At 42.3% G+C, this 25688-nt stretch overlaps 1 protein-coding gene across 3 annotated transcripts in view; it reads right to left on the reverse strand.

Annotated features, from left to right (window-relative positions):
- znf536 (zinc finger protein 536) overlaps window positions 1-25688 on the reverse strand; it is a 226943-nt gene that overhangs the window by 105742 nt on the left and 95513 nt on the right. For 2 of the 3 annotated variants that reach the window (XM_029460697.1, XM_029460688.1), the window contains exon 5: window positions 11603-13893. In XM_029460697.1, coding sequence (XP_029316557.1) covers window positions 11603-13892 — 2290 coding nt within the window. In that variant the 5' untranslated portion in view covers window position 13893. Of the gene's footprint in view, window positions 1-11602; window positions 13894-25688 lie in introns of those variants that run through there. The other variant, XM_029460705.1, reaches the window with a different exon arrangement.

Here is a 25688-nt window from a genome sequence, read left to right on the forward strand (position 1 = left end):
TGAAAAGCGATAATAAAGTGATGTGACGAAAGTGAATGAACATTTTGAACCTCATCTGGTAGCATGAGGTCAAAATGAAAATGGGAATTTTGATTCCGTTTCTGAGGTACAACATACTGTATACACATCACAAATATCTAATCATGAAGGGAAATGATTTCCCTGTCTGTACACAAGGCTGCGCAGTGCCCTTTCCCATGACTGTGTTTTAGTGTAAATGATAGATCTGAGGGTCAGAACCAGGTCTAAGAAGACACAATTGGATAATAACTGACATGGAAACTAAAAACTCACTTGACTTCAAGATTGTGAAAGCAAGGGGTTACTGAGCTGTTTTTCTTTCTCCTTCCCCCGCCCCCCTGCGCTCTCCACACTGCCGCCTGCATGCCTCCCCTTCATCTCAGAGGATATATAGAGGAGAAAAAGATTTAAAAGGACTGGAAAAAAAGCTCAATTGTTTATTGATTTTATAATAGGCTTAGTGCAAGAGAAATAAAGTGAGGGGCTGGTGAGGCGGTGTGGTCAACCAGAGGCGATGGCGTGACAAACACGAAGCTTACGAGCAGGTAACAGCGGCTTGAGTCCAAATGCCGGGATATTGGCTTGAGCCCTTTTCTGCTTTTCCAAATATCCGTTTGTGACATTGTTATCCTGCTTTTAAACCAGTGTAGACATAATCGCTCCTCTCACAAACAGGGCACGGCCTTATGGGTTTGAAAGTGTGTGTTTGTGTGTAGGAGGAAGGGGAAGAGAGGGAGGGGGCACACTTCAAGATGAAATAGGATGAAATAGCTCTGTAAGAGTGTGAACGCAGAGCTGGAAACAATCAAAATTTTAAAAGAGAAATGTAGTGAATCAGTGATAAATCTTTGGATGGAAGGGAAAACTCAATTTTAATTAAGCGTATGTATGGGAATGTAACATGTAAAGAGAAACATGTAAAGAAAATAGACTGAATAAAAAAACCTCTGAAATTGTTTGAGCAGGCTTTTGCGAGTGTGTACAGCTGAGTGTGTATGTGTCTGCCTGAGAACGCATGGGTGTGTGTAGGGTCTGATATATGGATGATAACACTAATTAGCTCGTTTTGTTTGGGGCACAACACTCATTAAAAACCCAGTGGGGCCATTAAAGTTACCGTCCCTCCAAACCATTGCTGCCACCATATCCATCTAGGCTGCTATCTTACCCAGCTCTCCCTGCTTTTAATGGCCTCTGCTTCAGGTTGTTGGGTTGAGCAAAGATTTGTGGGACTTGGATCACTCTTCTTCCTCCCGTTTTACCCCAGCTGTCCCCTTCCATATCTCTTCATTTCAATCTCTCTCCACTCCTCCTTCTCACGCTGTCTCTCATCCTCCACACAACTCACTTTGTCTCTATCTACATTGCTCTCCCACACATATACCAATTACTACCTCCACTACCTCCACTGCAGGCTACATGCTCCATCCATACACTAATAGCTGTTTGCTGAGAAGAAACCGGGGAGGGATATGCGCTCTTCAGTCGCGACGAGGAGGGGGCGGCGGTTGTTTCCAAGCTTTACACAGCTATGTCGCTGTAATACCGACAAACCACCCCGTGATTCAGCACGGCTTGCCGTGCCATAAGGCACCCGTTACTCTGCAGCCGGAGAGACTGGAGGCAGAGGCCTGCCAGGATTAGATGAGCAGGTGTAGCATCCCGCTAACAGATACAGCACAAAGCCATATTCAAGCTCATGCTCTCTGGGGCTAGCTGTGCTAAAGCTAACAGCTTCTCCTCAACAAAGAGAAGGGTTCAAGTCAATCCATTGCACATATTACTGTCATGATAATGTGTCAGATGGAAGACGACCAGAGAAGTGTCTAGAGAGTTTGTTTCATTTGGGAAGTCTACATGATATTATGTCTGCTTGAATCATCAGTTCCATTCCCACTGAAAGAATAATTCGGTATTTTTCTTATTGTCAACAAAAAAAGCCATTGTATGTGTAACAAAGTGGCTGCAGTGGGTGACATTCATTACCATGAACATGAACATTGTAATCGGTAACATCCACCACTTCCTGGAACTACAATTGGGCAGTGCTCCGAAGATGATACTAAATGGACACATCAACGGTATCCACCGTTTTAGTTCTGCATCTTTATTGTACTGGACAAACAATACTTGAGATACTTTAAAAATACAATTGTTTCACCAACAAAAATGCACAAGCCATATTAGTATTTGGGCAGAGAAGGCCATTCGGAGGGAGCTGGAGGCAGTGGTTAGGAATAAAATCAATGGCCCGGAAGATTTTTTTATCGTCTGGCAAAAATGTGGAACAAATTACAGCCAAACAATGCGAGGAAAAAATGTCCAAGATAAAACAAGATTAAAGAAAAATAAATGTAATTAGTGAAGGTTTGTAATTGAGGAAGCCAAAACACTAAGAAGTGGTTTGACGCTGTTCTTCTTCACCTGCTGCCAGAAATAAATACTAGTTCACCGAAATGTATATTTATTTGCAGCTGAAAAAAGTCCCTGAAAAATACACTACTTAGTGCTATTTCACTAATAGTTGCTTGAATCTATAGTGGCCAGCTGTTTTATAAAATGATTTTGCTTGTTTTTGTTTAAGTTGATACATATACTGTATTACATATGTATATTTCTATTTTATTTTAGATCACACATTGTTGATTTTGGTCTTTTTAAAAGAGTTGTTGAGAATAAATAAAACATAGAATGATGCCAGCGTCCTTTAATATAAAGGAAAACACCCTTTCATAACACACAGTGCACGGTAGTCCCCTGTAACCTCTGTGCTCACATCATATCACAAACACATACTCTCAGTGCCTGGTCATATCCCATATACTCCTTTTGCCATGTTGTTGAAAGGCAAGACTCTGAAAATATCCTTGGTCTCAGGTCTGGATATTAAGAGTGTTGATTAGATATATGAGTTTGCCATTTGCCCACGGAGCGTGGAGTGTCTCCGACAGAACTGGGGACCATATGGCTGGTGAGAGATTTCCCCCCTCTCTTCCTCTTCGCGCAGCCTGACAGCTGGATGGCTGCTAACTGGGGACGAGGAAGCTTGGCAGCTGCAGCTGAGAGCAACGCTTTGATGCCGCTCACCCTTTTTTACTTCTCTCTCTCTCGCTCTCTTCCTCCGCCTCTCTCTCTCACACACATACACACCCACACACACACACACACACACACACACACACACACACACTCAGAAGAACCCAGACACTCACAAGCCTATGCAAACTTTCTACAGGTTGGACAACAGAGACAAGACGTGTATAGTAAAGAGTCATGGCTGAATCCTGCTTGTCTGTTCATGGATTTCTTGTAGAAATGTCCTTTATTTTAACCGCTCACATCTAGTTTACTTAGTTTTAACAACTCTATAACTTTTTAGTTGGCGGGGCGAGATATAGATATATTTTTGCTTCGCTTGTTTACTGTAACAAGCATCGACAAAGGTTGAAGGCACAAGTTTTCTGCTTTCCAAGACGTGTTTACAAGTCTTCTGTCGGAAAGATGACGTGTGGGGTGGGAGGTGGTGGTGTGTTGAGGGGTGCTAGTGGAGGAGAGTGGAGGAGAGAAGAAGAGGAGAAGGTGGAGAGTGGAAAGGCAAGATGTAAAACTGGCATATATGAAAGTCACATATTTTAGATTTGTTGTACTTTAACTAAAATATATCTTTCATAATTGTTTTCAAAATAAAAAAAGAAAGACTCCTGATGTGTCGATGCAGATACCTGGATGTTTTGTGCTTTGTGAAAGAAAAGTAACAGCAGGAAGTCTGAAATCTGAAATCTCATCTGCACCGTGTTCTTCACTTAAAGCATATTATTTCTCTTTAATGAAAATAGCTTTAAATTCACAATGTATGATGTTTTTAATTGAGGTCACTAGACAATTATGTCTTTCTTTGAAAGAGAGAACATTTCTCAGAACAAAAACATTGTTTACACCAACTTTTCTCTGCACTGCTGCCAAAGAGTTTCAAATCACTTAATTACAAAACCACCTGCTTAGTACTACACACAACTGAAATGCAATATAACAACCTCAAGCAGGTTTGATAAATGTTGAGTGAGCCTCTCCTTTTAAACAAATCCTGCTTTTTCTTGAAAGGTCGATCCTCCCTTTCTCCCTTCTATGATATGTTATCCACTTTCAAAGGCACCATCTCTTACACATCTAAACTACAATATCAGCTAATCTATCCTCCCTTCCTCTTTTCATGCTCCCTCTTGTGTTCAGTCGCTGCCTGATCCGAGCCTGCCCACTCCTTCGTACCACTTGCCCCCATGCCCCTCTCTCTGTTTTCTTCCTTCTCCTCCCCCACCTACCCCTCCCCTCGCTCATTTTCTTTTACTGTATTCCCCCACTCTTGCGCTATATCCATCTCACTCTCTCCCCCTTTCTTTTCCGCCAGCCAGCTCCTCCCATCCCTCCTCTTGTTGAAGGCCCCCTGTTGCTGCCTGCTATCAACCAGCTCTGAACTGGTGAACGGGGTTTAGGGAGGGGGGGTGGAGAGGGGAGGGGAGGAGAGAGAAAAGAGGAGAGAGAAGAGAGGACAGAGAGGAGAGGAAAGGAGAGGAGAGAGAGATGATGTATAAGAGCAGGAGGGAGAAGGAGAGAGGAGAGCAGAGTTTGGCTGGAGCCAAGAGGAGAGCAGCTGGGCACGGCTAACAGGGAATGATAATGACCTCAGAAATCTGCTGTTCGCTCCACAACAATAGGGTGCTCAGTCGCCTGGAAAATTGTGTTCATCAGCTAGCTCTGCTCACTTACTAATTGACATTGCCAAATATTTTAAGAACAATTGGAATGTGGCAGGGGGAGAGAGTGAAAAAAAAAAGCTCAGAGATCTTAATCCCTGGACTTAATTCCTTCCTCACTTTTCTACCCTTGTTGCTTCTCTCTCTCTCTCTCTCTCTCTCTCTCTCTCTCTCTCTCTCTCTCTCTCTCTCTCTCTCTCTCTCTCTCTCTCTCTCTCTCTCTCTCTCTCTTTTGTGATGAGGAGGTAGCTACAACTAAGGAAAAAAAGCACATTTTTCATGTCGCTTTCTGCTCTCATGTCAGCACCATGATGTTGACACAAAAGGCTTTTCATGTGACCTGTCAATGGGGTTAAGAGGAGGAGATTGAGAGGGGAGGAGGGAAGCGAAATGAGAGAATGACAGAGAGCGAGGGAGAGAAGATAAAAAAAAGTGGGGAGGATGAGGGGGAAAAAAACAGCAAGCAAGGGATTCCTCAGTCATGGTATCACATGCCTGGCCCTCCATTTTTAATGAGGCAAAGGTCAATGTATTCTCTTGCTCTTTCATACACAGGAGGAACCCCAATCATGCCCAAGTTAACTTGTTCAAACAAACCCCAGCTCCCCCCCCTCTCCCGCTCCACACCCCCAACCTCAGCCGCCGGCCATCCAGTGCCATCCATTTGCATTCCCTGACCGAGAGCCCTGCCTCATTTCACAGGAATTCCACATTGACGGAGTCAGGCAGCTGTCACCCGACAGAGAAAAGGAACTTGGCATTCACCCTCATTCAGCTTTGCCCTCCCCTACACCCCCCCCCCCCCATCCCTCGGTTAAGCACACACATAAACAATCAAAAGAAGAGAAACTTTTTAGCCAGTGTAGAGTTTTGACTGAAGGAGGAACAAACGCGGCTTTCGTCTGTGCATTTATATGTGCATCCTGAGGTTGAGGCTGGGCAAACACACTCCAATACCAGCACAAGTTGTGACTGTGATGTTAATTCATGTCTTTTCTCTTTCCTTTTTTTTCTTTTTTTCAAGGCTTTCCCCCCGTTACTTTTGAATCTCTTCTCCCGCATGTTCAATCAACTTAAGTTTCCCCAGCATTTCCAAACGTGGTACTAAAGAGCTGTATTCTCGTTCTCTATTCTTGCTCAGTTTTAGCAATGACACCGGAGAAGATAGCTTGTTGATGTATTAAGAATATTAATATTCAAACAGTCTACCTGACGGAGTAAGGCAGCCTTCTGTTATGGAAAGATAAATATTATGTTTTAATTATAAAAACATAAAAAGGAATGGGGAAGACAGAAGAAGAGGGAGGAGGTGTGTGTGTGTGTGTGTGTGTGTGTGTGTGTGTGTGTGTGTGTGTGTGTGTGTGTGTGTGTGTGTGTGTGTGTGTGCGTGTGCGTGAGGCATGGATGCTTGTTCTAGGAGAAAGGTAAGCTATGTTTTGGCAAAGATTTGGAGTTGAAAAGAGTGGATGGCATAATGTGATGCTGTTTACTGAGGAATGTGATGCCCTGTCATCTCTCCTGTTTTTCTCACTCCACTCAGTCTCTCCCTTCTGGATTGCCCGTGTCAGTTTTTCATCGCCTCTCCTTCACTCTCTCAACAGTCCATTTTTTTCTTTTTTTTCTGTCCCAGCTTCATAACCAAGCGGGGAATCCTAACGTGATCATTAAGACATAAAACGGGCTGATAAATGTTTCATAAGGACAAGGCTAGCCACTGATAGCCACCCAGGAATACTGCGGAGCAAACCAAGGCTCGCAGTCCTTCCCTCGATCAAACACACTCGTTGGAATACAATTGGAATTTTAAAATGTCTAAAAAGCCTGGGCTAATTCCCACCATGGGTAATATTTACAAATTGAGTCTGAAAGGCGGGGTAGGAGAGAGAGGGAGAGAGCAAGAAAGGAAGAGAGAAATCAAATGAACTGTGCAAGGAATAAGAGAAAGAAGAACAGAGAAATAAATTGGCCTTTTATATTGTGCAAGCGTGTACAAAAATACTAAGTCTGCATTTATCCGAGACATGTCAATCAGCACTGCACACTGACAATTAGTGCGTTTGAATAGAACTTTTATCATTTACCAGACACCAGAGTCCTGACCTACTGTACAAAAATACAGCTCGGGGAATGATTGTGCCTGTAACACAATGACTGTCTATTTAAGTTTGGTGACACATAAAAAATACAGATATGACAGGCCAGACTCCTACAAATGAGTGGGGGGTAGAAGGCTCAGGTTTTGTAACCAGTGAGTTCTCTGATTATAGAGAAAAGAAGAATAGTGTGAGGGGGGAAGTCGTAGAGGAACGGATGTCAATTACAAAGAAAAAGTAATTTATGCAGAGGGGAGAAACGGGAAAAAACCGGGAGACATTATTCATTATTTTTTAATGCACATAGTTTTACACTCATATTTTATGGCACGCACACTCACAGTGGGCTGGCCTCATTTCAAAGTGTTGGCTGCAGTGTGAGGTGGTATCATACAGTAAAGTGGTATTACTTAGTTATTCTTGCTTCTCATCGTGAGAAATGTTAAAAGTGGCTGACGTTGACAATGGGTTAGCTTTACCCACCCTGGTTGATATGCTTATTCACTTAGATTACACCGTGCATAGTTTTTGTTCATGCTCAGTCTAGCAACTGATTACATTTTTCTAAGATGTGCGTGTTTTTGTTTTTTAAATCTTTTTATTCAGACTTAACCTTCAGGGTCAGACTTAACGTAACTTCCAAACACACACATTTCTCTTTTAATTCACTTATGACCATGAGCTTAGCTCATCACCCTATCTAGATAACACATATAGACAGTTGTTTTGTCCTTGATATTTGTTTATTTATCTACATTCTTAGTTTGACCCAAATACGTTTGATCACACTGCAAGAATTGCCGAGCATTCCTTCTAATAAGAAGAGACTGTCCACAAAGTGAATGGTGCAGTAGCAATTGACTGTTTTTAAGATGATATATATTTGACTCCAGCAGAGTCTAACTGCACTCAGAGCAGGCCTGGGTTCAGACGTTCATACCAACGAATGTCTTTATATAGAATGCAGTTATATCAATTGTCTTTAATCATTTTAACTAATAGATTTCACCATGAAACTTTCCCAGTTGATTACTTACATTAAGACATATATTTATTGAATTACAGGTTTTCTGAAGTTGTGTGTTTAAATATACGACATATAGTATGTTTAGGACCGTCATAGATATTAAAAGAATATCGATAACAATCCTTAAAAGGTATTCCTCGTTGATATTGCCTGTTGACAACTCATTAACTTATATTAGCTGATAAAAAGCTAGCGAGATCGGGTTTGTCACCATAGTAGTCTGGATCTTGTTCAACTCTACTTTATTCCTGTTAATGACACAGTAATTACACTATAACAGTTTGTCCGCATGTGTAATTACGCCCCCATTGTACCGTCGCAATTAGATGAATATCCATGCTTTATAACCTAAGGCGTCAAGTTGGCAAATCCAATTTCAATTTGTATGGAGCATTTTGCCTGCTTGTTTGAGCCGCGGTAAAGACCAGGGATATGCAGGCTAATCCTCGTCATGTTAAAACGCTGTTCCTCTTAAAAAATATAGACATGGGGATTCTCTGGAGAGAGAGAAAGAGAAAAATAGAGCCAGAGGGAGTGTATAGAATATTTTACAGCCAGGAGCCAAGAGGTGGGAGTGGGGTTTAGGGGAAGAGGGAAGGTTGTGGAGGTACATGTAAGGAGGAATGCTTTAGGCCTTACATGCGTGCAGCAAAGCCTATTTTGACACATTTAGCTACATGTTCCCCATAATGCAGCAGCAGAATGGGGAGAAGCTATCGTGCAAAATGGGAATTTTCAATGGTAGGTTATTTGCATGTAAGGACTGGCAAAAGAAAAGGCGATGTGTTCCAAAGCATCAGGTCCTTGCGGGGTGTGATGAGCTGCATTCACATTAAGTCTACCTGTTGCTGACATGACTACTACAATGCACAGTGTGTTTTCTCTCAACACTGCTTCTTTGAGGGGCGGGAAACAAATGCTGTGGTGAAATCAGTCCAAGGATAGCCAAACAAAAAAAGATAGTGATGGACATAAATGTAATTACCTCTTTGTTTTACTTAAAATAAATAAATAATTTGATTGAATAAGAAAACATGCTCAAGGTTAGCTGCTGAGCTATATTGTAATACGGAAGGTCTTTAAAGGACATCTCTGACAGAGGCCTTTGTTTTTCTGCTCTTTTCTTCCTCAATTCTCCCTTTTTTCACTCATTGCTTTTAAACAAGTGCCGTCTCGAAGACAAAAGCGGCGGAGTTGACCTTCTTTCACAGTTGAGATGTTATTTTTGATTACTATAATTCAAGTTTAACTCAAAATTGCTGTGGGTAGGTGGTGGGGCAGAGGCTCACACACGTACAAACACTTGCAGGTGCACGCACACACACTTAGAGAGAATGACAAGCCTTTCTTTTTTAAAACTGAGATATTAAGTTAAAGACAATGGTACAGTAGCCACATCCTGTTCACTACAGCAGAGCGTGATATGCACACACACTGTAAAGCATATACCCCCCACACACTCAGACACATGCAGACACACAACAAACATGTATGCAGAGGAGAAGGATGACACCTTTTTCCACATGAGACTCAGACACATTTTTTCTCACACATCAAAGCTTCTAATTTGAGAGTCCCTGAGCTCCAAATGCGAATAGCATTGTGTAAGCTGTGAAGAGTTTCGCTACCTCTGATTAAAAAACAGGAAGTAGCAAAACCAGCATATTTAACATTTTTAAAGTCAAATCTGTTTACTCCTCACATTTTTGTTCAGTAAAACTGCATCCCAGTCTGATCAGATCAGGGCACGCCTAATCATTTAATTATATTCCTCTATTTAGACCTACTTTCCCCTTCTGCCTGCTCTCTAGCAGTTAACTTGACATCCTATTTTGGCACATACACTCATAATGCTCTACAATAATAATGTGAGGATAGCCTTACAGATATCACTGTGGCAGATTGACAAAGACTTTGAATAGTGCAAATGTATCAAGCAGTGTAGCCTCTGACTTAGCAATGGGCTATTGGTTGAGACACACTACCTGTACACAAACCACACATGCACACAAACAAAGACAGGAGGAATTGCAACATTAAGGCCTTGTGGAAACCAGCAAGTTTTTTTTTTATCTTGCAAAGTTGTCGATATACTATTTTAATTTATTTTTTTATTCATATATTCTTTAATTCTACCCTCCTTCTCCAGAGATGGTGCCCTGGGGGTGAGATTTAACCACTCAACTAAATCGAATGCATGTCATTGTGCTTTGTTCGCATTTGGTCGTAAATAATATTGGTTTTATTTGTCAATTATTATTTTACTGTAATTCGCTTATTTTATTTTGTATACCGCACACTGGCTGTTAATATATTACTTCTGAAGTTGTTGAAACGCCACAAGCTGTACTCATCAGATTCAAAGTGCTTGAGTCAAAAGAGACATACAGAGAGAGAGAGAGAGAGAGAGAGAGAGAGAGAGAGAGAGAGAGAGAGAGAGAGAGAGAGAGAGAGAGAGAGAGAGAGAGAGAGAGAGAGAGAGAGATGGAGAGAGAAACTTCCAGCATTAAAATTCAGAAGATAATTACATCCGCTACACCCCCACCCTGTTGAGAAAGTGTAATGTTTAATAGTCTCTATAAAGAAAATAGGTTTTTATCTCACTCTCATTTTCATTAATTCCTAATTGGGGTGGGGGGTTGTCTGTTATTATTTCTTAGATTAAAATAAACACAGCCTGTCCCATGTTCAAACCCATCACACTACACGGGCATGATAAGGACTTCATGCCTCTGTGCATAAATAAACAATTTTGTCTCCACTGGTGGAATTAAGTTGCTTACAGCCTTAAGCTAAGCCACTCTGATTTATATTTATATTTATTTATTTTTCTCAAAAGACTTAAAAGCACATCCTCGCTTTTGCAAATGAAGTTCAGCATTTTTTTGACCTGCTTTATATGTATATCTTTAATTAGTGTCTTGTTTAGCTTAAACCGACTGATTATCGCGTAGTCGTGACCTAATTACTGCGCACGCTTCTTAACGCCAGCATAGTGCCCTGAGGAGCAAGCGAAAGTTACCTTTAAAAACTTGTGTAATCATTAGCAACGAGCCTCCCTTAATCCCACTAAACATACACTTATCTAGCCCCGGCCCGCCTGTGTTTGCTGGGTAGGGAGAGGGGAGGGGTACAGTTGTCTCCAACATGTTTATTAAAGGCATTTATTAATCGCTGTGGTTAAAATGAGTTTGTCCCTACGCTCTCAGTCTTTACTCTTGTTCCACAGGGATTTAGACTGCTAACCTAGAAATGTGAATGCAATGATAATGCATGATATGTACACTAAACTTCAATTCATTAAAACTCTGTCTATATGTTTGTATCTGTATGAACTCTGTCTGTATGTGAGTGTGTGTGTGTGTGTAAAGTATCCTATAAAAGCAAACCACTTTATGAAGGTGTGTTGCTAATTGAATAAAGATGTTAGGTATCTGACTCATGTAAAGAATGTGCGGCTCTGATTCTTTGGTTGGTATTGGGTTATTTCTGACACATGGATATATACACACATCTATACACTGTACAAAGTGATTATTATTGAATGTAGGTAGAATTGTAGAACAGTAAGACAGTAACATTGAATTAAAGAAGGAAATATAATTCCTAAGTGTATGTCAACGGGATAAAAAAAATGTTTCCGTTTATCCACAGACTGACCAAAGAATACAAGGAGTTGTCATTCATTCTCTGATTTTCATGTATCTTACCTGAAGATGGTGAGGAGGGATGTGGGCTGTCATCCTGGACGCTTCCTGTCTGGGAGTGTCCTCCTCCAGCTCCGCTCTCTTCTGTCACGTTGGATGAACCAGGAGTGGTGGAGCGGCTGATGGACTGGGACTCAGGATCACTGGCTGACCCACGGCGTTCGTCCAGACCTTGTTGCTGGACCGCTTCCTCAATGCCTCTCCTATCTTTGCCATGAATGCGGGAGTGGACAACCATTTGATGGTAGGTTCTGAAGACCCGGCCACAGTCAGGGCATTCTGAAGGCTTCTCCTTCAGGACGGAGACGCTGTAGTCGATGTTTGGGCTTCCCAAGCCAGCAAGGGCTCCTGGAGCATCAGCACTACCATGGACAGACATTAAGTCACGGTGACTGTCAAAGCCTCTTCCATCCTCCTTTAAGGACATCATGGCTCCACTAGCAGCCTTGGATCCTTGCAAGGCCTCCGAGAGATGCTTCTGCTTTGAGCTATCATTGGAAGCAATCAAGGAGTAGTCTAGTTTATCCTTTGAGAAAGAAGCCAAGGCTCCAGCAACACTCATCTCATCTTCTTGCCCTGGGGGTATATGGTGCTGGTGGTGCTGTTGCTGCTCCTTCGGCATGAAAGCCCTGTCCATAGCCATGCCACGAGCCATTATCTGCCAGGCTTGATAGCTATTGAGGGAGTCCATCTCTGCTACTTTTGCAGCTGCTTGAAGGCGCTCCATGCAGCTTGACTTGAGTGGTGGCACAAGGTTGAGACAACCCAGAAGTGAGCGCTTCTCATTTTCGCCCAGCACATGGCCCATACCTCCTGCCATTGGTCCCAGCAGCTTACCTAGCATCTCCTTTTCCTTCATGGCTATTCCTGCTTTAGCCAACATTTGGTGCTGCTCACTCAGGCCCTGTTTGTCTGGTGACAGGAAGCCTCCCTGAAGACAGGAGATGTAACGGGAATAAAGGTTGGCATGAGCTTCCTGAGCTAGATTGTTCATGCTATTGACAGCAGCCATGTCCTGTTCACTGGACTGGGGCGGCTTGTTCTTGATGGCCAGCTTGTTGAGATGCACCTTCATATGGTTCTTGAGGAACCAGGGTTCTTTGAAGCGACGACCACAGATTTGGCAGCAGTGTTCAAAGGAATCCTTGTGCTTGCGCATGTGGCCCTTAAGGAACCAAGCTTGGCTGAATACCTGGCCACACACCTCACAGCGGAATTCAGTGGCCACCTGCGTGCCACCAGCACCAGTCCCCGTGCCCTGTGTGTTCTCGGCTGTGATGTGGGCCTTCTCCACGTGACTTATCAGTTCCTCTTCATGGGCGGCAGCAAACTCACACAGAGTACATTTGTAGGGTTTGTGGAGTATGCGGATGTGGCGGTCCAGCTCTTCGCGCTTCTTGAACTTCCCTTTACAGAAGGTACACCGGAAGCCTGTTGTTGGGTTCAAGGACTGTTCATCCTGGGTGCCAGCCGGCTTGGGTGAAGAAGAAGGTTGGGAAATTGTTTCTGGAGTGGCAAGGCCAGAGGGGGGAAGGAGGCCACAGGCTGAGCCTAGTTGCTGCTGATGGGTGTTAGAGCTGCTATTGAGGCTCAGATGGGGTGTTGAAGCTGTCTGGAGGAGACTACCGCTCCCCCTCATCTGCTTGTCCCTAAGGATGGCTCTCTCCTCCAGCTCATGCAGCAGCCTATTCTCCTCTCTGACACGACCACGGCCTTTACCAAGATTTCCCAGCTTGTGGGTGCGGAGATGGATCTTCAAGTTGCCCTTTTGAGCTGCTCGGTGGTCACAGTAGGGACACTTGAAGGGCTTCTCTCCTGTATGTGTGCGCATATGCAGTGAAAGGATGCTGTTAAAACGGAAGCGCTTGCCACACAATGGACACGGATACTTTCTATTCTTGCGGGCGTCATCTTCGATATCGTTCATCTGGGACATAATGCCCAAGTTTTGGCCGTTGAGAAACTGCTGCAGGTCAACACGCCCATTCAACCCACTCAGAGCCCCTGCGTCAATGTCTCGATTGAGCTGATTGGCTAGCAGGGCCATCTGACTGCTGATAGGTTGATTGGCCAGGGCTGTGTGGTGGGTCTTCTCGTCCAAAGGTGTGGCTGCTTTCTCTTCAGGGATCTGTTGTGGGCGGTGTAGGTCAGGAAAGGCGTGTCCTAGCTGGGCAGTAAGCTGATGAAGCTTTTGACTGATGGGGTAGCGGCCATTTAACACTGCACTGCTCAGATGGGCATCAGCGTCAGGCACCGCTGACGACACACCAAGACACAAACTAGAGTCCTCCATCCTATACAACCAGACAGAAAGAAAGAAACATATTAGGAACATTATTTTGGAAATATTTGAAAACAAAGGAGGTTTCAGAAGAAAAAAAATTACATTTTAAAAATACTATGCCATGATGATTGCTGAGGTTTTCTTTGTATTTGCTTTCCAGATTCCAAATAAAATATTATCCAACCACATGTTCAAGACTAATGTATTTCTTCACTTAAATCATGAAACATCGCCTGTGCTGTGTCGCTCAGTACAGGGAAATAAAATCTTATGCATTTGATGCATAGCATACTGCGTGAATTGTCAGCACCCAAGGGCCTGGAGAAATACTGTGGCTCCATATAACTTTTTCAAAATGTAACACCATTTTGGATGGAATAATTACTCTGTAAACACAGTGAGCAGTGTATAATTAAGCTACTTGTGCCCATCCTATCAGAATTCCTCCAATTACACGCCTTAATGAAACGGAGCAACGGCATTGTCGGGAAGCCACCGCAATACTACAATTATGATATTAACAATACCACTTAAAGCCAAGGGGTTACTCCAGTAAACACAACACTCTTATCTTGTTGCCAAGACACTTGTCTTGGCGCAAAATTCCATTAAAGATCCGCACTACATTTGATGTGAATCACTTTGCTCTCCCTCCACTTCTTTCTATTCCCCCAGTTCCTACTATGTCTGTAGTCTTCACTCTATCCAAATCTTTAAAGTTTCTGAGATGGAGAAAACAACAGTTGGCTGTGTTGAACTGGTTCCCAATGCAGCCAAAGACGCATTGGTTGATACACGGTTGAGAGGAATAAGCAAGAAACAGTTACTTAGTTGTATTTACTGTAAGACAACAATGTTGTCATCCTGGGTTGTTGTAATGCTACAAGCATATCACCATTTTCTGAACATGTTGTACTGTCAATGAAAGTGTTTCCCTTTTAATATGTGTAACATCAGTGAATAAACAAAAGAATAGCCTTGGTTCTAATGCAGATCCATCTGCTCTTGAAAAGGAGAGGTACAAACATCTATCCGCACACTTCCTCTGGCTGCTGGCAGGGGTCAAACCCTCAGAAACAATAACCACGGTTCTGCTTTGGTCAACAAAATATTGTATAATATCTCATTAAGCTGATTAGTATGCTGCCTGGTAACAGTGGCAGCCACTGTGCTGTAACGCATGATTATAATCATCAAAAACTCCTTTCATGGAGAGGCAGTATAAAGCACTGGCATTAGGTGAGTTCACTTTTAAGAGAAAGTGGGATCATTTTATACAGTTTATGGACCCAATCTGGCAGCAATGGGACACACCCACGTTAAAAAATATGTGCACACATGTTCAGTATACCCTTTACAGGCACGAAGGCCAACTAAGGTTCTGGCAGACTCTATCTTTCGCTTTATGGTTCTCCACCTACAGTATGTTTCTAAAGCAGCGAGGACTCTACATTGTGCTTTTGCTCATTTGAATTTTTTCTCTCTTCCCTCTCTCTCTCTCTCTCTCTCTCTCTCTCTCGTATCAGTAGGAGGTTAGTAGACATAAGGGGTGTCTGTTCTCTTAGCCATCGGCCCCACCAACACACTGTTGATGGTGGATTCTAATCTTGCGGACATGAATTAGACACTGTGAGCAGCTTCCACTTGTGTTTAAAGGAATGTGACACTTGTGGGCTGCCCTTAGAATGCTCCTTATTTCTCCCCACAAGTATCTTAAGCGATTCTACTGAATTCATCAACAATATAATGGGAAGGCTATGTTCTGCAGGCCGATGGGTAACCACTAGATATGCTTTTGTCATAGCCTACTTAAATTTACGACAGACGTTATGATCGTGTTCTCATGTGACTTGAATAATTCCGCGCTCATCTAAGAAGTAAAGCATTGTAAAGGCCTAACAATAAAAAGTTTATACTTGATTGAGAAAAATATATATATACATTCTATATATGAGTACATTTATTGTCATAATAATATTGGGAAAGAATTGCTAAGAAAGATAAAACTTTGTGAGACTGGTTTAAATGGCTTAGGTTTTAAATTGTATTTATGTGACACCCTAGCTTCCATCACCAGGCATGCTTATATCGGAGAAGACCTTATTTGAATGGGCCCCTTTTACAGAGGCGGCTGCCTTTTGGAATAGAAATCTGTGATTTAAACTAGGCTGATGAGCTGTTGCTCATTTGGGGAGATAGCAGCTTGCCCTTTTCTTCAATTTGATTTCTGCCTTTATCTTTAACATATAACAAAGGCAGATAGACAATGGAATAATGTGAAATGAACTGACAAATCCAGTTTGTGTTTTTTATAAACGTATCCTGGCTGACGAGCGTATGCAAATGAGACACATTAATATGCTTGCCTTGCTCCCCAGTCATTTTATATTTTTTCCCCTGATTAAAAAGGACATTTCTTATGTGACATCCCCCCTCTGCTCATATCAACACACAAGGAACTTGAGGTTAGTGTACAAGTAGAAACACACACACACACACACACACACACACACACACACACACACACACATACAGGCAAAGACACACTCATACACAACCCTACAGACAACAATTCAATATGTGCATGCCCTCCAAAAGACACTGTGAGCATGTTGCAACTCACCCAGAATTATCAAATGGCAGTCCACAGAAATCAACTTTCTTTTTTGACATCCTCCTGACTGTTACTATTACAAGTCTTGTGCAAAATATCCATCAAATGTACAGAAGAAAACAACAGTACGCAATATTAATGTAACAGTGCTATGCTCTTAGAAGATCAAGGCTCAGGTTTGTCTTCTTACCGGTTGTATTAAGGAAAGACTCTGTGCCACTTTGTCCCTATTATGTCTCTCTGTCTCTGCCATGGCTGTGAAGCCTGTGCAGACTCCGATATGAACGACACACAGATTCTGTAGCGTTATACTAGTACGATATCTATCTGCCGTTATTCTAACCTGTATAACCTTATCATTTCCTGGCATGTACAGCAATGCTGCCTCATTAAAACTATTGGCTCCTCTGATACCTCTAAAACCACAAAGACTTCCTTGAGCATTTTCTCACGACGGTTCAGTTGTTGTCTTTATAGTTTGTGGTTTAATATTCAGCAAAGCACCACGTGCACCGTAAATACGCAAAACCCTTCGCACATTCATGCACACGCACAGAAACTGATTTCACTCGTTTTCTCTAAATGCATTTTTCTTCTCTGCTCTTTTTTCTCTTCGAGCCTCAGCTTAATTATAAGTGGTATCTGTAACACAATGGAAGTGTATTTCAGTCAGCATTTGAATGTGCTCAGTTCATTTCTGTCTTATCAATGGTACCATGCATCATAAATGCATAAGGGATTTGTATGTGTTTCTCTCTAATTGTAACCATATAAAGTATATGAAAGACAGTGTCAATATTAGGAATAGCTACCTATTATGAATTCATATTAAAATAAACAATTTCAGACAAATATTCTTCTTGACTTTACTTTCAGACGAAAGTTTTGTGACAAAACTTTCGTCTGACATTTAAGACAAGACGAGGAGAAACTAAAGGATCGAAAAGCCATTAGTTGGACTTTACTTTGTTATTTTGACATGTATTGACACAAAACCCATCGACTAATCACAATGCAATACCTCATTAAGTCCTAATGAAGTAATTCATTGCATTAAACAAATCAATCATGATTCACAATGTGCTGAATTCCATCATATTTCCACCAAATCATTAATGAGATGAGGAGGGAGTTATAGCTACAGTAATCTATGGTTGAAGGGACAATGTGGGTATTTACCATATGTTACATGCTGAATGCTAAATATTAAGTAGGCAGCAGGGACAATGGGATCCCTTCAAAAGCTGTAAGTATGTTTTCAAAGTACAGACAGAGCTTCCTCGTCATTTCAAAGATCAATTAACTCTGGGTAAAAGTTGCTTTAGTTACAGTTAGAGGTAGAACAGACCCGATATGAGTTTCTTCCTGCCTTGTGTTTTGTTTCTATTGCAGGTGGTCTTTGCAAGGCGTCTAATTAATTCAATAAAAAAGCTGCCTTGTTTTCCTTCCTCTCGTTTGCTCTTCGACTTCACTGCATTATTACTTTCTATAATGAGGCGAAAACACTCTGAACTGCAAATGGAAGACAGTCAAACAACCTCTGCCAGATTCAATCCAAACTCCATCCCATGCCTGAAGCCTCTTGATCAAAACACAAACACTCTGCACTATCAAAAAGATGTGAAGATTTAAGAGTTAAAAATGTAGAGTTGCAGACACGGCCCAAGAACAGATTTAATCTGGATTTGATTTAAAGATCATATGGTAGTTTAAGAAAAGTATTCCTCGTTGACTGTCCAGCAGCACATGCATACAGGCTTTTCAAAGTAAATCTCCGTCTTTACAGGAAACTACTTGGTTTAGGTTTAGGGAAAGATCGTGGTTTGCGTTAAAATAACTACAGGCGTGACGTTATATTGGGAGGTACATGAAAAATAAATTCTGGTTTCACACGGGAAGCAAACAGCGGCCTCCTGGTGAACGTTTTTGAGCCCATTCATCCACCCCATCAACTCCTCTCTATGCGGACTTTGTGGCTCTTTACTTCAAGGTTCACAGTTATGTAGAACACATACTGATTGATTTGTGGGATATAGGAATTACAGTTCATTACTTTTAGGTGCAGCTACGAACAGTGTATGAAACCCGCCTAAAATATGTATATGTTGTTTTTTCTTACAAATATGAACACACAAATGCATAACTAACCTACGTTTTGTTTTTTTTTCCAAATACAATCATTTGTAAAGAGTGCCTTGCCCCCACTCTCTGAAAGGGCAACAATGGATCTTTAGGAAGGTGTTTCCAGTTGCCTGAAGGAGCCAGAGCTCTGATTGGCCTAACCCTAACCCTAACCCAAAAACACCAACCACATTCTTATGGACCAATTTTTAGAGGACACCACCTAAAACAAGACACTGGAAAGACAAAAAGAGCCCACAGGACATTGTACATTTTAAAACTCATGAGTATTGGGTTAACATAATAACCCCCCCCTGCTCCGCTTTAACGCATAAGCAAAGGAGCAAGGATTTGAGGAGAGCACGGACTGAATAGATCAGTGACAAATATGAATGAACAGGAGCCTCTGCCCCTCCCTCGTGCTCTTGCACAATATGTCATTGAGGGCTGTTTAAGAGGTCCTGTCAACAGGTAGTTCAACTTTCAGCTCATCCCCGCTGATCAGTGGGAGCCCTCCTGACAGAGAGAAAAGAAAGACACCGGGAGGGAGCGAGAGAGAGAGAAAGAAAAATGTTGTGGGTCTTTTTATCCGTCCATCGCTCTGACAGCCTTGCAGGGGATGCCATGGGAGGAAGATCAATGCAGGACAAGCGGATTCCCACAGTTCATTGTTCCGGGCCAGCCAAATCATCTTCCCAAGACGGCCTGGAGCTCAAAGCTTCCCTTTATGATAACCATCCTTGGTATTATTCCCACTATGATGATGGTGACCTGCAGATGTCTCTGTGTGTGTGTGTGTGTGTGTGTGTGCGTGCGCGTGTGTGTGTGTGCGTATAGATCTGCGAGCACCTCTCCCCTCCCGAGTGCGCTACAATAGCGGTCGCAGCAGCGCGGACAGACCCCTGCAGCAGCGAACAAAGCAGCAAGCGCGGGATTAACAGCGGCAAACATTTGTTAAGCAGTCACTGTTTAGTGAAGTTCAGTGACAGGAGTGAAAAATAAATAAAAATCACAGTAATTGACATGATAATGATAGTGAACCGGCCTCATCTTATACTTACTGCGTCACTCCTGTTTTAATACTGCAACTAATGCAGCTTATTTAGTTGTTACTGTTGCTGTGTGTCACTGAAGTGGCAATGACATGAGATATTAAACGGATATTTATCACTTTACTGATACTGTCCTTTTGGGAAACATTGAATAGCAGCCTTTCAAAGCAGATATGAAGGAAGTGCTTATTTAACTCTAGGGTGTAAAACCTGCAATATATCCTGTTTTAACTTTAGGAAGCTGACAATAGTCTACTTGCTGTTTTAGAGGATTTGCCACATTGGCAAAAATACAGTTCTTGGGAAAACATCAAATTATATTTTAACATATAAATAATTATCAAATGTATAGATAGATAGTGGTGCAAAATATCAGCAACAACGGGACTGACTGTGAAAGTTAATATCAGAAGAATTAAAGTTTAAACATGTTGTCTATTTATAACAAATCACATGTACTACGGGTAACTTCTAACTGGTACTACCATTCAATGAAGAGGACCATGAGATGCCATTGAAAGGTCTGGAAAATGTTTGTAATTTGATCTTGAGTTAAAAAGGTTTTTACCAAGATTTAGAACATATTCATCCTACATTCCAGGCAGCTTTTGTTTGAATAATTTCCCTACATAATGCAAATCCACTTGCAAAGATTTAACAATACAGCATTGTTGACAACAGAGCACAGACATGACATAGTTTTCAGTTTCAATTCTCAGCGTATTGATTTCAACAGTGTAGTAAAATGAATGGAAACCAATTGCGGCCTGGAATAAAAAAAAAAAGGTGGGCAAAAATCTGAATCACCACATTAGGCCTTGCAAAAGTACGGCCTATTAAATGTGAGTCATGCAAAAACACCAGCATGTCCTTTAACACAAAGCATTAACTGCCATTGAATGGATAACACACTTTCTTCTTCTGAGAGTCTAAATGTAATATTTACAGACCTAAATCTCAATCGTTAGTGCTTCTCTTGTTTCGTGTGTAGTCATGCTTATATGCCAGTTCCGTTTGGTTTTCCTTTTATCAAGTATAAATCAATGATCAACTTCCTCCTGGTGGCTGGTAAAGTACATGTGCGCTCTAGTCGGCTCTGTGTCTGGTGACTAAACTCTTCTTCCTGTCAAATCAGTCAGAAAAACCAGGACACAATACCTTGTGCACGAGTGGACTATGTGTGTGTGAGACAACAAACATGGCAGTGTGGAGCGCTCACGCATGGTTAGACTGCGGGGAAGAAAGAGGTCAGAGAGACAATGACCACAGTGTATCTGTCATAGCTTACATCACTGGTCACCCTCTGCGCTGCATGTCAATGATGCAAACACACACACACACACACACACACACACACACACACACACACACACACACATTATGGGTTGCCTTTGTCTCTTGCAGAGTGACTGCAGTGATGACATACAAGATTTAAGATTGAGACTTAAATCCAAGTGCAGTTCAGTCTCACTCTGTTTCTCAGGTGGTGGCAGAGAAAGTAGTTGAATGTCAATACGGCCTAAATAACAGAATATCAGAAATAATTGCTGTTTTCTTCCGCTCATGCTGGGCGCATTCTGCTAGAGTTTTGCATAATGACTACAGTCAGGGGGGTGTGGGGTGGGGGGTGATGGTGGAGGTAATAGTGTTGCGTGTGTGGCGGAGGTGGCGGTAACGGGAGGGGTTGTTGTGACAGGTGCTGAAATCAAACTACGGAGGCAAGGGAGACAAAGGTTCAATTTACTAAGAGGAGACTTTAATTGTTACACAGCTAATTAAGAGAAGAAGGATCTTTTTTTGCACTCTCGACTATTTACTGAGAGCTGTGTGTGCATACATTGCGAGGTAAATTGTGCCTCCAAGCCAAGTAAGCTTATAGTAAAGAGTCACAGTGCGTGGTGTGTGTGTGTGCGTGTGTGTGTGTGTGTTGTGTGAGAAAGGATGGGGTACTACCTCGACGTACAACATTTCTTTTCACAGCTTCTGCAGTTGGGAGTTTGGGACTTTTTTTTTTTTCAGCTAAAACAAAAGTCTATGGCTAATTAGCAGCACTTATTACAGGAAGCGAGTCAGGTAATTATTTTACATCATGCTGCCGATAATTGAATGATTCTTCAATGTCTGAATGTCTGTTTGAAAGTATCTCTTTTTCTTCAGCCCCTCCCTCCCCCCCTCTTTTACTCCTTCTTTCTCTTTGTCTTTGACGCAGATAAGAGAGAGGCTGGATACAGGTACTGCCGCCATATGCTCTTGAATGAAAAAGCTCTTCTGTCGAAGCAAATGGGATTTTTAAATATTGAAACTGCCGCATGTCTTTTTAATATGACCGTGTTAAATCTCTCTTTATTCCATCACTTTGATAAATTCCCCCTTTCTATCTCTCCTCTCTCCCGCCTTCTGCGTCTCTTCCTCTTTGTTAATCTGAAGAGTTTGAAGGGAACTTTAGCTCTCTGAGAAGTAGTTAAACTTATTATGCAACCACGCTCTGACTTTTTTTTTTTTTTTCTTTAAGCAGCACACTTCCTGTTTAAGAAAGCAAACTAATCTTATCAAAGCCATCAAGAAGCTCAGACTTGAGTGGAAATGCTTGCAATTCTCTGCATACGTTACAATATCTCTTAGTGGCCTTATAACTGCTATTGTTCTCACGCACTTTTGGCGTGCCTGGGGAGGAAGAGAGAGAAAATAAAATCACCGCACTCTCTTCTTTCGCTTCAAAGTCAGATATGTACAGTGAGCTAATGTGGCACTTAATATAAAAGGAAATAAAGAGAGAGAGAGCGAATTGTACATTATCTACTTTAAGGCCAGCGTGTATTTATTACAGACTAATTGTAGCACAGGAAGTGCTTTGGAGGGGTGTGCTCCTGGGAGAGAGGGTGGAGGGCCTCGGGGACATAAGAGAGCATGTTTATCTATCAGACTTTATCAGAAAAACACTGTGGCGACTGCTCTTAAGATCAGAGATGGGCTGTGGGGGGGATGAAAAGATTTACAGGAGGAAATAAAATAAATGAAAGAGGGATGAAGAGAAAAAGAGCGAGAGAGGAAGAGACATGTCAGCGAGGCAGCGTGTGCGTCGATGCCAACGCCTCAGTGAAAGGCAGCCGTGATTAAAGCAGGAAGGAGAAGTTGGGTGAAACCTCAGAGGAGCTTTTTTTTTTTTTGAAGGCCTGTATGTGAACCGGACTACAAAACACACTGTTACACCCACACAAATAAACACACATGCTCGGAGTATGGTCGCTGCAAAACTCATGCAGACACACTTGGTCACTCGCTAAAGCAACAATATATACAGTGTATGGACACAATTCAAACACATGTAAAAAGGAGTGGAAATGATAGAGGCTAAACCCTAACAGCACGTCTGTGTGTGTTTTTGAACATTTTGTCCGCCCAACAATCGAAAGATAAGTTCTTAAAGAAGCAGTCTCGGGGTGTTTTTTGCTCCTGTCACATTATACTCACTGTGGCCTCGTTTTTCACCGCAATATATATAAGTCCTGCACCTCTATGGAAACAGCCATGGCTCGAGGAGGGGGAACTCAGAAAAAAGAAATTTGTGCAGTATAACACACTTATAATGTCATAAATCATTTAAAAAAAGACATTCTGCTTATTATTTTACCAAACATTTTTATAAAATGGAATCTACATGTTACCAATATTGGAAAGAAAATGTGGGTTTCATTTGCTGTACATATTGAACTATTTACATTTGTACAACCTGTACTTACAAGCTCTCGTGTCCTCTCCTCTCTGCTCCGAGTAAGCAGCCTACAGTTAAGTCAAAGTTTCACTGAATTCTTGTCACGTGACTGTTGGTTTCAGCCGAGTCATTCATAGGCTAATGCACTAACCCTTCAAGTGAACAAAAAGCTCCTTCCTTACCAACTGCAAACATATTAATGCATCAATAATTGTAATTCAATAATATTATTTACATTACTGTGTTTATATATTTGTATTATTTTGAAACAATATTTCTGCACTGCGGTATTAGCACTTTTACTTCACAGTACTTCATCCACCCCTGCTGATTAGGATATAATATGATTAAGATAATGGTGTGTGTGTGTGTGTGTGTGTGTGTGTGTGTGTGTGTGTGTGTGTGTGTGTCAGTCTCTGAAGTTATGCTCTGGCCGTGGTCCAGGATTCCTTACGTCCGTCTACACCACAGCTTCAGCTCAGAGCTGTCTGTCCCGGCCAACACTGCATTTCTCTCATTCTTCTCTGCCCTGCCTGACCTTCAGCATCACAGACTTATCTTCCACAACAAAGGCTACAGTACACACTCTCATTAAAATCACAGCGCATGCACGCACACACACACACACATACACATTTTTGTACATGTGTTCTCTGGTAGGGGGCTAAGTTCATTAAGGCAGTGGATGTTTATGATGAAAAATGACCTCTCTGTAATACACTGTATGAACTTCTCCGACCGAGACACACACACACTTCTGTATCTGAGCTCTCCTGTAACTTTCCCTTTACTCTGTCCCACGACACACACATGCACACACACTTGGACTTCTGCGTATGTGGATTATGTGATGATGTAATGAAATGCTATGCTGTGAACTGACTATTTAAACAAATATGTAAAACAAACACATAAAAAATGCTGTGCAGGGAAGATATGCTGCTAGATGTTGTCCCATCTGATTAGCTGCTAACCTAAAATAATGCATTACTGAAATCCAAAACAGTGTAGCTGTGGCCCTCTGGGACGGGTGGTTTGTATTAATAAGAAGCACAACTGCTGCCGTTTGTGTTTGAGCGGTTGCTACGGGTTGCCTGGGCCTTGCAAATGACATATCTTGACATTTACAGTAGCATTATGAAAATGTCTGACACTGGCCAAGCTAGCTTACTTAGCCTGCTGCTCGTGCCTGACACTTGACGGAGCGCTGAAGAGGCCGCATCCCTCTCACCACACACACATACAGTGTGTCCTCCATGAGTTCCAGAGCAGCCCCAGGGTGTTGGATGTGGGCAGTGGTGGGAGGTGGGTGGTTATAATCTGCGCACCCTCTGCCGTCTCCCATCACTGCAAAAAACCCTTCTTCCTTTCTGCCTCACCTCCTTGGCAATCCCCCCCTCAACCCCACCACACTCCTCCTATCCCTCTCCATATTTTCTCCCCCTGCATCTGATTAAGTTAACAATGTGGTGTTATTTGCATGCTGATTTTGCACACCCCGACCCCGCCCCCACCACCGCCACCCGCTCTCTCTCTCTCTCTCTCTCTCTCTGTCTCTCTGTCTCTCTCTTTCACTTTCTCTCTCTCTCTCTCTCCCCCTCTCTCTCCCTCTCTCTCTCTCCCCTCAATTCTCTGACAAACAAGAGAGGCAGGATCAGAGTAATGTGATAGCACAGCAGCCAGCCAACGCAATCTGCCTCAAAGACCAGGTGTTCACAATCCACCTCCCTCTTAATTCCTGCCCCCATCATTTCTCTTGTTTTTATTCCTGTTATTCTTCTCTTTTCTTCCCTCCCCTAGTTCTTCTTCTTCTTTCGTCTCCTCTCATCTATCCCTGGTGTGTTTATAAGGTTGTATTATAATCAAATCTGGAGCGAGGGAGGCCTGTCTTTTTTTATTAATTATAGGCCACAGTTGATGTGAATGTATTCCGAAAGCATCTTCAAAATAGGTCGGCGGTACAGTTTGCTATTCTTATCACATTTAAATGTCAACATGGTGCAAAGCCCTACAAATTAGTTCAGGCAGGCTTCAACCCCCATTTAACATTTAAAGCGCCATTCTGTAGGGCTCAAAGAGCGATTTAAATCAGTTTACACACACACACACACACACACACACACACACACACACACACACTCACACACTCACACACTCACATATATACAGAGATATCGCTTCGTCTTTCAAACTTCTCATTTCAACACAGACATTTAACTGCCAACCTTTGCCTGAGAGAATTCAGTGCACCATCGGGAAGAAGGGGGGAGGGAGGGGAAAAAAGCAGGATGAGAGAACAAAAAAGA

The sequence above is a fragment of the Cottoperca gobio genome, chromosome 3 (genome assembly GCF_900634415.1).
Source record: "Cottoperca gobio chromosome 3, fCotGob3.1, whole genome shotgun sequence".
In the NCBI taxonomy this organism is placed as follows: domain Eukaryota; kingdom Metazoa; phylum Chordata; class Actinopteri; order Perciformes; family Bovichtidae; genus Cottoperca; species Cottoperca gobio.